This window comes from Pieris napi, chromosome 21 (genome assembly GCF_905475465.1).
Source record: "Pieris napi chromosome 21, ilPieNapi1.2, whole genome shotgun sequence".
In the NCBI taxonomy this organism is placed as follows: Eukaryota; Metazoa; Arthropoda; class Insecta; order Lepidoptera; family Pieridae; genus Pieris; species Pieris napi.
In genome coordinates, this window is record NC_062254.1 from 9,073,692 (window position 1) to 9,087,778 (window position 14,087).

At 32.6% G+C, this 14,087-nt stretch overlaps 1 protein-coding gene across 1 annotated transcript in view; it reads right to left on the reverse strand.

The window, feature by feature from the left end:
- Positions 1-1,114: 1,114 nt before the first annotated feature.
- LOC125060401 (connectin-like) overlaps positions 1,115-14,087 on the reverse strand; it is a 32,016-nt gene continuing 19,043 nt past the window's right edge. Inside the window, exons 2-3 of the mRNA XM_047665289.1 lie at positions 6,269-7,343; positions 1,115-1,625 (exon numbers count right to left, since the gene is read on the reverse strand). Coding sequence (XP_047521245.1) covers positions 1,180-1,625; positions 6,269-7,310 — 1,488 coding nt within the window. The 5' untranslated portion in view covers positions 7,311-7,343 and the 3' untranslated portion in view covers positions 1,115-1,179. The remainder of the gene's footprint in view (positions 1,626-6,268; positions 7,344-14,087) is intronic.

Here is a 14,087-nt window from a genome sequence, read left to right on the forward strand (position 1 = left end):
TCTTTTAATTCTATATGTACAATCTAAATTACAAGGCATATTTGACGAAAGATAACGTAAATCCTATATAGCCTTAAGTTGGCCTTTAAATAAAACTTCCTTAAGAGATAAAAAATTGACGTTTCAAGTGCAATACAGCAGTTGTGATTAGCAATAGGGTCGCGACATGATGACCTCGTATAAGCCGTCAAAGAAGTTTTATTTAAATGTGTAGTACTGTGCTTGTAAGCTTTATAAATTTGGAATAAAATGAGGATTACACTAATTTAAATAAAAGTTATTAAAACATGTTTCAAAGCATTATCAAATAATTTGTATTAAAAATACAACACTATCTTTTCTATATAACAAATTCTCAACTTTCATTTTAAGACATCGTTCGGTAATGAAAGCAATGTAATCGAAAGTTTCTCGTATAATCTCAATTTAACTTTTAACGTCATTAAACATATGATAATAATGATTAAAAGTTTTAATTTCGTCCACTCTTACATCTAACTCTGAACACTAACTTTCGTTACTAAAGAATACATATCTTTGGAATTGTCAAGTGCAATTTATTTAAACTTATATTTACAATATTATGTATAATAAAACGAATCATTTCTAATTATGAAAGAAAACTTGAAACTCCTATAGTCAACCCATACATATAACGAAGTTGTCGATAGATAACATTGACAGTGAATATTATATTTTTAACTATATTCGGGCGCACTCTTATTTTTAAAACAAAAATCTCTGTAAAGTCGGTTCACTGACGATAGTTGAACGTGACAATGGTTGCATTTTTCAAAAGAAAATTTTAATTTTATTTGTTTGATAGATATTTCGTATATTTCGTAGAGAAGGAGGTAAATGGAAATCACAATTGTATTGATTAAGTTACATTTATTTGTACGCATAAATAAAATTATGTATATTTTAAACGAACGAACGCTGCCAAACGCGCAGGCCGATTGAGCCTCTTTGTCGCTCGTTCCGCGCTCTCGCTTGCACTTCAAGCCTTAAATGGAACGCCTCAGAGCGAGGTAACGCCGCATTCGTCATGTTTTTTCGTGCGTGTAGCCGGTTCCATCGTTTATATATATATACATTATAAGACGTTGTCACGTCAAAAATGCCTATATAGAATACAAATAATACTAAAGCTAATACATATTATAGCCTAGTTTATGCCTACAATACAATAAAAACACACACAATGGTCAAATTTAAAATTGATTGTAATAATCGACTTCCGGAAGTTTTGTAATATTTAACCTCGTCCTGAGTAGGGGGCGAGTAAGAAGCCTCGGAAATAAGCTTACTAGGACAAGGTAGTAAATCTTTAGGGATGTCAAGTAGTTTTTTACGGTATTCGATTTTTAAATCCAAATCTGTGTCTTGATCTTGCATAGTGTCGTCATAATCTTCGAAGTCATCTTCGTCGTAGGTTCTGTCGGTCTTAGCAATTACTTTATTAGGTTCGTTCTTTTGGGTTTTAATGTTGATCAAGTTGGTTTTTAGTTTGTTATCCATGATACAGTTCAGGCGGTTGAGAGCAGCGCGGACGCGTTTGCTTCTAGTCTCGTCACGGAGTTTGTGCAGCCAGGATAGTCGACAGTCACAGGTTAGCTTGTTACCTGTGAACAAATTGTATAAGTTAAAAGAAATTGAGCCTTACTGTAAGATAAGTACCTTTTCACTAAAAGAGATGAGTAACTTTTAACTTAAGTATTCATCTGTTTCTTTTCTTCACAGCATAAATACGCTATGACAGAAATAGACGAAAGAGAGTGTAAGTTAAAAGAGTGCAATTACGTTGCTTTAGTTTTTATGTATAAACAAACATTTTGTAAAACAAAAAAATGGCGATTAAAAAGAGTGGCGGATAGTTTATTGCCAGTTCTTCTCTCCCGTTCTACGCCCTTGATTTGAGAGCTGGCAGTAAATGTTAAATTAGAAGCATTAATATGTATTTCTTTACTGACAAGTCATAAGTGTACATTTTGTTACCTATATGATTAAATGATTTATTACTTTACTTTATGATGAAGTCTTTTAAATTACTATTGAGCAGGTACGGTTAAGATTGTCGTTAATTGGGTTTAAAAAAAAAGAAATGATTTTAGAATACAATTGAATTGATTGATGTTTAGGATTTATAAAATATTAAAATGAAAGTCAACAAATGATATGCGCGATGAATTGTACCGAACTAACTTCATATTTTAATTATCGTATCACCACTTGGTGTGAAATGCTGACAAAACAGAAAGTACTAGAGTGTCAGCGAGATCGGGTACAAGGTTAGATTATAACATTAGGTTTTGTGTGTGTGTGATAAGAGCGTGCTATAACAATGATAACGATACAGTCCCAGTAACAAAACTATTATGCCATTCCTGACCGAGTACAGATAACACCAAGAAGTATAAACACAATTGATTAATATAATATATATTATAACTGATAAGAGTGGGGTCACCGAGCGACATTACGATAAATAAGTGACAGAGGAAATTTAACTTGTGTAAAAAACACAGTTCGTTCCACAGCTGAGCATTTTTAAGGCAGTTTTTGCCGCGCACCACCACTATGTGGAACCAGCTGCCCACTGAAGTATTTCCGAATCAATTCGACTTAGGATCTTTTAAGAATAGAGCGTACCAATTCTTAAAAGGCCGGAAACGCACTCGCGGGCCCTCAGGCTTTGAGATTGTCTATGGGTGGGCGGTATCACTTAACTTCAGATGAGCACACTGCCCTTATCGTCACTCTCTTATACGTCGGTTTCCTCACGATGTTTTCCTTCACCGTTCAAGCGAATGTTTAATGCGTTTAATCCGTTGAAAGAAAGTCCATTGGTGCACAGCCGGGGATCGAACCTACGACCTCAGGGATGAGAGTCGCACGCTGAAGCCACTAGGCCAACACTGCTCTATTCATTTTAAACCCATGTCAAATACGTATTTATGAAGTTATAAAGTGTATTCAGAGTTGTAAATATCTAAAGAGCAATACTACGAAATTTAATGAACGATTAGCTAACGACTGATTTAAAAAGGCACAGGCACATTCTTTTCCCAGTTAAATGTATAGTACGTTTATCTAATATATTTATTTATTTATTACAGAAATACATACATTATCCTTACATACTATGCCAATACGATAATGTCGAGAAACATTAAATAAAATATAATAAAGTACATATATAATATTAAACACATAATATACACAATATCGCTACTGTGAATTCAAATCTTAACTAAGCTTAAATAACGGTTAACTCTTATTTAAGGTCTGCCGTTGTAAAATATACAACAACGAGTAACTAATAACCCTCTAGTCTATAAATAGCGTACAGAAATAAATAATGAACGCTGGTAATACATTAAATCATATCTGAAAATGCAAGTGCAGCCAGCAATTTTGCGGCGGCCATATCTTACGACACGAAATACACTCCATTAAAATGTCACTTGCTACATCTAATGGGACCGCTTCCGTGGCTCAGTTGGTCACTATGTTTGTATGCGTAGCAATATATCGGTTATAAAGTTTGTCTTTCTAAAATTGCAGAGAAAAAATGTGTTTGCCCCGTTACTTTCACGTTGAGGGGACTATTTTAATAGCTATTTGTTGTGTAGCAGTGTCCAGTTTGTGTTTCCACACTGTTACTCCTTAAGAAACGATTTGAGTTATAAGGCCCGGTACGGAAATTTTATGAGGAGTAAAATCAAGTGTAACACGAAAAGTTGAGACTTGAGGCGTTATGTGTAACACTAAAAGTTGAGGCGTTATGTAGAAAGACTTTGTCAGTGTTGACAGGAGTAAAAAATAAAAGTAGATTGTCTAGCGTGCCATGGAGTTTTGTCAATAGTTATGGTCAGTGAAATTAAAACTAAAAAGATTGTTCATTCTTATTCTTCTCTTACTATAAAGGTAACTTTGGCCACAGAAAGAAAATCCTATTTGGGCATAGATGATGTAGGTACGTTTTATTACCACTACAAACATCTATATTATAATAACATATATTCTTACCACCTTTAGTATGAAAATATGGTCGACAGTCACAGAACATTATCGCCATTTTATCGTTCGTAAGGAGTAAACTCCAATCGTGCGTCGTAGCTGACACACACACTTTTTTATTTTATTTCTGATTATGTTTACAATACATAAAAAAGGGGCAATCTAATAAGCCCAGTCAAGATTAAAATACAATGAGAATGATTTAACCCCTTCAAACCTAACACTTTCTTGTTAACATGATAATATAAGTCTTTATATGCCATGAAAGCGGCTGGAGGATGGATGGAATTAAAAAGACTGCATCAGCTATGTCAAATACCATAACCAACTTCTCTTAGAAAGCATTATGAGGTCTAACATCTGTAACTTCTGGGAAGGTGATTCAATAATTTGGTCACCATAGTGTAGCTTTTATTTATACGTACTACATGCAGGGAGTAAAATCCCACGGTAATTATTTAGGTGTCTGTAATAGTAGTCATATTTAGTGACGCTACAACCCTATATGATTCATATCTTTGATCATTTTTATTCCATACACTAGTAGGAGATCAGCATTCTCCCTGACACAGGTCGTGTTTCTTTTTAAACTGAGACATTTTGGGAAACCAGCGATGTTTTACTTCGACTTCTTCGATCTGTAAATGTTTTAGATATATTTAGGTAATTTTTTACAGAGTCCAGTTCTTTAAAAAAATGGTCTACAGCTTATACTTATAAGCTGTAGACCATTTTTTTAAACTTGTGTTCTTTTTAAACTGAGACATTTTGGGAAACCAGCGATGTTTTACTTCGACTTCTTCGATCTGTAAATGTTTTAGATATATTTAGGTAATTTTTTACAGAGTCCAGTTCTTTAAAAAAATGGTCTACAGCTTATAAGTAATCCAAAAATTTCAATGGCCCTCATATATTTTATGAAAAAAAAAATCGCCTCTACCGAATTTCTATAGAAGGTTACCATAACATAACTGAGCCAACATAGCCGTGATAAGCAACAAACGCTGCGTTTTTCGAGGCTATTTTACTGTTTCGGCTTAAACCAAATACAAATAAATAGATTATAGAGCCTACTATTTCGCACTAATTTTAATTTTAATATCTCGAATACTATAATGTGAAATTTATTTACAAAACGTTACTCTTAATTATTTATTGTAAATAAACTATAGTTAGTTTAGTTATAAAAAAAAAATTGCGGTGATATAATTTGTACAGTACCTAAAGTGGATTCAAAATTTTCCTTAAAATTTCTCTTCGCTACATTACTAGGCAAATGATTAGATGTAATTAACACAAGTTGTATAGGTAGTTAAGTTGTTCAAACGTAGGTAGTTGTTGAAAGTTAATAAGGAACGTAGGGGCGTGCGTCCTGAGTAGTTAAGTTTCTAACTTTGGTTAACTAACTTCTGATGTAATTAAACGCAACATTTTGAGCACCTCCAATAATTTATTGTGAAATGTTATGAATAATTTAACTAATCATCTAAAATAAACCTAAGTTGTATTTTATTTCGTCTATAACGAATAGTTGTCCATAGTAACTTGAAGATTTAAATAAAAAGATTTGTATCCCTCTGTAGATATTTTATCATAATTAGAAAATCATAATTATAAAAATTCATAAATTCAAAAAAAAAATCATAATTAGAAAATCTACCACGGCAAAAAGTCCCGTATCCACAAAAGGAATATGAGGATGACCTCAAAGTAGATATTAACCCGTTGGCTGCTGTAGTAAGCTAATATGTCTCTTTTTCATAATATTAAAACAGCTATAAAAAAGTTAACAATTCTTGTTAGATTTATACGTTTTTTTTAATAGAACGTGGGGCAATCGGGCAGGAGGCTCATTTGATGTTAAGTGATAGATCAGACACTCTCAATGCCAGAGGCCTCGCGAGTGCGTTGCTGGTCTTTTAAGAATTGGTACGCTCTTTCCTTGAAGGACTCTTGAAGTCGAATTGGTACGGAAATACTTCAGTGGGCAGCTGGTTCCACATAGCGGTGGTGCGTGGCAAAAACTGTCTTGATAAACGCTCTGTTGTGAGTCTGGACGTCAAGGTGCTTTACCATATATCTATCTAAATTATTTGCTATTATACTAAGAATTGAACTTAATCTATAAACATAAAGAGTTCTCGAAGGTAAAGACCAGATTTAAAAATAAATAAACAAGTATGAACTATCTAGTATTTCATATAAAATTAAAAACTTTTAAAGAGAATCTCGAAAGAAAACTCACCGTCAAGAGAGATAAACGCATAATTGGACTTCATATTATCTATAACGTTCCTCAGCGTCTCGTGTTTTAATGTTTCCAAGTTATTGTTCCGTAAATCCAAAATATTCAACTTTTGTATATCATCAAACACTCCGTCATCCAGCGCCGCTAGCTTGTTATTGGCTAAGGAAAGTTTCTTAAGTTGTGTCAAGCCACCAAAACCTCTTTCCGAAATGAACTTTATTTCATTCCCGTCTAAATAAAGTTCATGAAGACCCCAAAGTTCTGCGAACGCAAGATCGCCTATCATACTCAATTTATTGTTTCGCATATCCAAGGTAATCAAATTAGATAGCCCCTGGAAATTCTCTCTGATTACTACAGTCAACAAATTATTATTCAAGTCGAGTTTGATTAAATTGTTCAAATGCTTAAAACACCCGTCGTGTAAAACTTCTATTGTATTCTTTGAAAGATAAAGTCTTTGTAAATTAGGTAAGATGTAGAATACATCTTTTGTTATCTCCGAAATCTGGTTTTCTACAAGACTCACATTCACCAACATAATTAAATGAGCGAATGACATCTTCTCCAATTTCGCAATTTTATTTCTATGCAGCGTTATATCTCTTAGCGTCGTTGAATTTGTGAACGCAAAGGACGGTATGCTGTATATGTTTGCGTACTGAATATTTAAGTATTGCAAATGATCCAATCGCACAATAACTTTTGCGGGAATAAATGTGAGCCCACCGTCCGTTCTAACATTGAAAGTCAGCCGTTCAATTTTCGGTTGAGAATAAAAGTTGGACCAGAAGGGATCATCTTCAGCGATTCCACCGTTAAAAACCCAACAGTCGGCTTTCGTTGCTGTTTTTATTTTTATACTTTCACAATAGCAATGCACTTTAGATGCTCTGTCTTGTATATCGCAAATATTAACGAAATGCGAATAAGGCGACTTTTCGGATTTCCATCTGCGTTTATCATTTTGACGACTCTCAGTGAGATTTATTTCGACTGTTGCGAAGGCTATCATTAGGATCAGATACGTTAAGCTCATCTTTATTCCCACTCACATTGGGTCGCCTTTTATCTGAAACAAAGAAGTTATATTGAGATCTCGTTTAGCTTAAAATGGTGAAAGATAAATTATGTCACAAAGTTTTATGACACGATCTGTACTTTGCTTACATTGATGTTTGTTTTTAGTGAAAATATCAGAATTTAAAATAAATACTTCTAGAAAGAAATACTTTTATTTTAAATCCGATTTTCATACATGTAGTTTTAATATAGGTAAGTAGTAGAGTTAGTAACAGAACATAATATATTGATTCATAATTAATAATTCAATTTTCTATTTCACACCGTCTCTATACATTATTGGGTAATTAATTTTCATGCTTCTACTGCTTTCCAACACAATAAAATGATTGTTTCAACCAAAATTGTATACATTTAGGATACAATGCATTTAGGAACTCAAGAGTACCTAACCATTTATTGGAGTAGGATTTACTTTATACAGTAAGATTTGTATGATGATTTAGATTTTATATTTCTAAAAATTATTTGTATAATATAGGAGATTTTGCTCTGAACGTCTAACAGTTCTCAACACATCTGCTCATAGTCTAGCTGACTGATTGCAAGATAAAGACTTATATTTAAAAAAAATAATAATATCTAGACATAGACATAACATTTATCACCAACAAAACACACACACAGTAACACACAAAATAATAATAATAAAAAAATATGGAAAGAAAAAAAGGAATTAGGTACATTTTAAGTGTGTAATGTGTGTGAATTGTGAGCAGACGTGTTCCACAGCGCTGGTCATTCTGCCAGAGACCACAACAGTTAGATTGTGCCTCAGACGCAAAAAAAGGAAAAGAATGTAATAATAATGATAGAAAAAATAATCATAGTAAAAATGAACAGTGTAAGTAATTTTTTGTGTGTAAAAGTATATAGTGCATAAAAATAAGCATCATCGTATAAAAATATATCAGCCCCGTAGTTGGCATCAAACAACTAGTACTAACGTTTACCTTTACAAAATAATATAGCATAAGCAAGAATGTGTCGTATGCTTATACATATTCCAATCTCAGAAGCAGGTGCATTTCTCGACAATACATTGCCTCTTGACAGTTAAATTTTGTTACCCTAGACATTAGTTGTATATTACATATATTATGAAAATACGTGTTATTATTTTGTTTAATCGCCATTATCCGTGCGTCGCAACTAGCATTTTTTTTTGTGACTTCAATAGTTCCATTTAAGTCTAAAACTAGAATATATTAGAGCTGAGCGTTTTAAGGCAGTTTTTGCCGCGCACCACCACTATGTGAAACCTGAAGTATTTCAGAACCTATTCGACTTAGGGTCCTTCTAAAAAAGAGCGTACCAATTCATAAAAGGCCGGCAACGCACTTGCTTGCAAAAAATTCAAGGCAATGTGAGTCACTTAACATCAGGTGAGCCTGCCCGTTTGCCTCCTATTTCATTTTTAAAAAATGCACTCTATTTTTTGCAGACAAAGGTAGAAAAATCTGTTTGATATTCCTAGCCTAGTAAGAAAATTTATTACTGTTTAAAACAAAAGGATTTCTAAAATCAGAAGAATAAAGTTACTTATCTTACAGATATTTAATATTTTTGGTAAATAAACCTTGATTGCCATACAAAAGGCGTTTTTCCTATACAGTGTGTATAAAACTCAGTGTTTATGGGGCCTATGACACATTGGCCTTACTGTTACTTCAATTAGAATAGATTGAATCAGCTAAATATTTTATCAGTTTTCTATACTTTGATACAAAAATTGTGTCAATAAATACTAAATTATTTCTTTAAAGTGTACACTACACTATTCAAACAATAAAATAAATTGACGCATATTAAAGGATAAACCTGTTTAAACCAGTTTTAACATTAGCCTATTTAAAAATTACAATTAATATCACTAAATTCATCTCTAAACCTAACCTATTTTTAATGCCTACATATTCTTTTCGTGGGATAATTTCCACATGAACAAAGTCATGTGCATCGAGTATAAGCACCGAAAAACCGTAAATTTATTTTTCACGAACAGAAAATGTTCAATACATTTCTCTCTCTGACAGTGTCTACTCTAATCCCTATTATTTATCGAAGTTTAGGAGCCGCTCGAGTCATTTATTATTTGTTATAGATAGGAAATATTGATAAGAACAAAGTAAGCGTACCTTTTAGCGGGGCGCGTAAACATAACTGAGAGGTATTATTTATTAAAATTTCTCGAAAGAAAACTCGTAAAAATATTGAGATTATGAGTGTGTGTCCTCGTGAACTTTGCAAGAGCAACTTTGGCTCATATTACTTCGCGTTTTTATTACGTCTTTTAAGTTCAAACAATATGTTTGATTCTTACATTTTTATACGCTTTGAAGTATTAATGAGCTTTTATTGTAACTTTTGACTTCAATTTAGCCTGTGATTGTTGAAGTTGAGAAGTAATTACTGAATAGAACTGTTGTGTGCCTTTATTACAAAAGTTTCTAGATGGTGTAAAGATTTACATAAAAGATATGAAGCCAAATAAGGAGAGATTTATAAAGAGCTTTTATAAGTTTACTGTTAACAATATTCTTTGTTAACAATTGTATTGAATTTATATTTAATTTGGTACATAGTAATGGATAAAGTATACGTACAATTTAGTTACTGATAGCATCTAAATAGATGAAGCATAATACTGTAAACACATTATCTATGGTTATACTACGTATATAACATTGGTAATCCCTCAAAGGCCGGCCCACTAAAATGTATATTCACGAACTGTGTTGACTGCTCTTTTTGGGCAAATCCTATAAATAAAAATCCTATGAATAAATCATTCAAATAATTTAAACTTGCAACGTAAGCCCTATGGTTAATTTAGAATATGATATGACATTGATAAGTTGATCGGGGATTACAATTAAATCATCTGAAATACATTTCTTACGTTGATAAAAACCATTATTTGGAAAAGAAGATTCCATTAGGCATCTAACCTATTCAGATGGCCTATACGTAATTAAACATTGATCGAGCAGTGTTGGCTTCAGCTGAGATCGCAGGTTCGATTCCCAGCCGTGCCAATAATAAATTTAAATCAATGCGTTAGTGATACTTCAAATAAAATAAATTAGTGGCGCTACAACTTCTTTTAGGTCTTGGCTTCGATTTTTGAATGTGTTTCATGATCATTTGTAAATCTAAAAGGCAAGTAGGTGATCAGCCTCCAGTGCCTGACACACGCCGTCGAGTTTTTGGGTTTAAGACATTTCGGTTTCCTCATTATGTTTTCCTTCACCGTCCGAGCAAATGCGCACATAGAAAGAAAGTCCATTGGTGCACGGGATCGAACCTACGACCTCAGGTATGAGAGTCGCACGTTGAAGCTAGTGGCTAACACTACTCTGGCAGTGACACTTGCCTATTAGAAAAAGCTGATCATCGAACATATACAGAAAGCCCATTTCTAAAAGGCACGCGTTAGTGGTTTTTAACAATATAATCTATAAAAGATTACTATGTATCTTGCTTTAATGGTTTAGGTTAATTTTTACTTGTCAGTTATTCGGTAACAAACTCGGTAACCGTCGTAAATAATAAACAGTACAAAAGGGGTTTACAGAGTGGACTAATTAAGTAATTAAGCTTAATTGCCCATATGACAGGATGCTGGCGCGACAAAAGATTTGGATGCGGCAATGGCGTTTATGTCTTCATACTAATTTGGATGTTAGGATTAATTTATTAGCTTCGGAGGGTGTAAAAAGCGATAGTGTTAAATGATTGTAACATCACACATACAACATATCGGTTATATTGACCATAGGTCCCGGCTGAATTATATTGTATTAAGTTTTTAATAACAAGGTCATCGGCAGTTACGACTATCGGTTTTTACGACCAAATATGAGTAGTCCCTTCGATACTTTATTCATATTTTTTGGGATTTTTCAATAGAAAACCAAAACAAACGGATGTTGTAAAAACTGTAATGAGTTCATAATACGTTATACATACATATACTATTATTAGACCTTTTTAGACGGATAATAATTCTTAATTAAGCATTAATTAACCTGATTAAACAGCCAGCACGTGTTTCTAAGTATTATTTTCGCCTGACCCTACGTAATACTATCAAAGGACCCATAAATTAACGGGACTAGTTAGTCATAAACTCGCTAGCTTCATTAAATACTTTGCGAACGTTCAACTCTCTAATGAACCCCAGTGTAACAGTTAAATATGATTTTATTAACTTTTTTATTGTGAGCTCTCAGGGTTGCCACAATACGGAAAATCTTATTTACAAATTATAGTTTTTTTTTAACGATTATAAAGTATGTTAATAATACCTACGCTTATGCTAACAATTAGAAATAATATAAAACTAATAAACAATAATAAATTTACCCTATGGTCACTGTGGCATTTGGATGACGATACACGAAAAAAGCTTTATTTATTGATCATAGAATAGGGGGCAAACGGGCAGGAGACTCATCTGATCTTGTGTGATATGGACATTCTCAATGTCAGAGAGCTCGCGAATTGCCGCTTTTTAAGCTTTGGCTTCTCCAGTACTTATACCAGGCATCTTCTAAATAAAAATGTGTAAATTAAACTTTTTTAACTGATATGAATAATAATATTTCCACATTAATCCGCATATTGGACAATTTCCTTTGAAGTCGAATAAAGTCTCCCAACAGCGGTACCAAGTATATACATAATGTAACGTGCATCCATTCATAAAAAGTAAATGAGTCCAATTGTCCGTCCTTATAAGTTATGTACTGTTTTGCCTCTTTCTATAAAATGTATGAATCTGTCTGATTCTATTTAAAACGAGAATCAGACTGTTAAATTTATATGAGGGAGATACTTTTTAAGTCATATAATATCACAAAACAGAAAATTAAAAGGAAGAAAAAGGATCTAAATAGTCGGTTTTATTATGGCAGTTTCTTCCAGACAACTTAGACGAAAAAACGTACGACGATAAAGACGTATTAAAATTACATTACCAGCCATTTAAATATTCACCAAGCAGTAATCGCAATATCCGATCTTATATAAATTATTTGAATGACAACAGTGTTTAACCAGCACTTGTTTTTGACTACCCAATTTGACTACTTATAAGTAAACGGTTACCTATAAAGGTCTTTATGTAAAAATCTCTATCTCCATCAAAAAAGGAGAGTTTATTGCCAGTTCTTCTCGTCCGTCGCCCTTGATTTGAGAACTGGCAATAAATGTAAAATTGGAAGCATTTAATATGTATATCTTTATTGCCGTTCATTAGTGTACCTTGTGTTACCTAAATCAATAAATTTATTTGAATTTGTAACGTATAAAAAACTTGTTTCAGTAGCCCTAGTACATATCAACAATATTACAACGAAATCTACATTTTGGCTTCGCCATTTTTACTTGTTCGTAGCTAATTTCTTAATTATTCCTGTGTTCAGAATATAATGCTTAATTTTGTTACAAGTTTACGAGTATGAATGGAGCCATAAAGTTTGTAATTTACTGTTTTACTGTTAGTTAATCATATTTCATTTGCGTTAACTTCATTATTTCATTTATAACATTAACTTCGAAGCAAGCTATTATTGGCGTCCTGAGTTAATAAAGCAAGTAGTGAAAGAATTTTCTAATTCAACAGTTAGTTTTGAGATCAGTGTTGGGCTAGTGGCTTATTTCAATGCTATCGAATCAGAATCAGAATCTCAGTAGATTTTTATTTATAATCTTTTTGAAGTTATACTTCTTTTGGCGCGATGGAGAAAAAAGATGACAGTGAATTTTTACGATGCGCGCGCACACCGACACCTAAATTCTACATCGTTAAGTTAGTTCTAGGTGGCATGAAAATCGATAATAACTATGTTCAAGTTGTATATTCTAGTATTTTTATATTTTGAACACGTGTTTCGTAACAGTACAATTAAACAGTGTGAATGAATAAATATTATTTTGGTGTTTTTATTAAATTAATTTCATATACGACGGTGATAGTATTTACTAATAATAATTTATTATTTATTAGTATATTTATATATATTGAATATTAATGATAAAACTGATTTGAATAAACTGTTTTGAGTGCATTTATAGATTTGAGGTTCATTGTCGGTATATGTATAATTTTTAATTATTGATCCAACTATGTTGTTCAAAGAAGTATAACTTCTAACACGTGTACATAAGTACACACACTCTTTTTTTGAATACATAAATAAATGTAAAATAATTGTGTAAATAATGTGTCAGCTGACCTTGTTGACGTTACTTGTTAAGAAAGAATAAGATGATCAGAGAAACGAACGAAATCGTAGGCAAACGGGCAGGAATCTAATCTGATGTTAAGTGATACCGCCGCCCATGAACACATTGCCAGAAGGCTCGCAAGTGCGTTGCCGGCCTTTCAAGAATTTGTACGCACTTGAATTATTATTATTTTTAGTTTTGGAGATTATTCGAATTACCAAAAATGCAATGCTTTTCCCTTTTTAATATTATGAGAGATCAACCAATAAACGATTTCTTGTCTGTATACACATTAAAATAAAATATTCTAAACGGATATGCGAAATTATGACATTAATCACTTGACGTAAATATCTATATCCGCTATAATACGTATTAAAAGATACAGGTTTTATTTGTTGAGTAAAAATAACCTTATTGAAAAATCGATATTAATACTTGCAAATATTAAATTTTACAGCCTTGCGATTCTGTAACTCACTTTTAGAACTCTCACAGT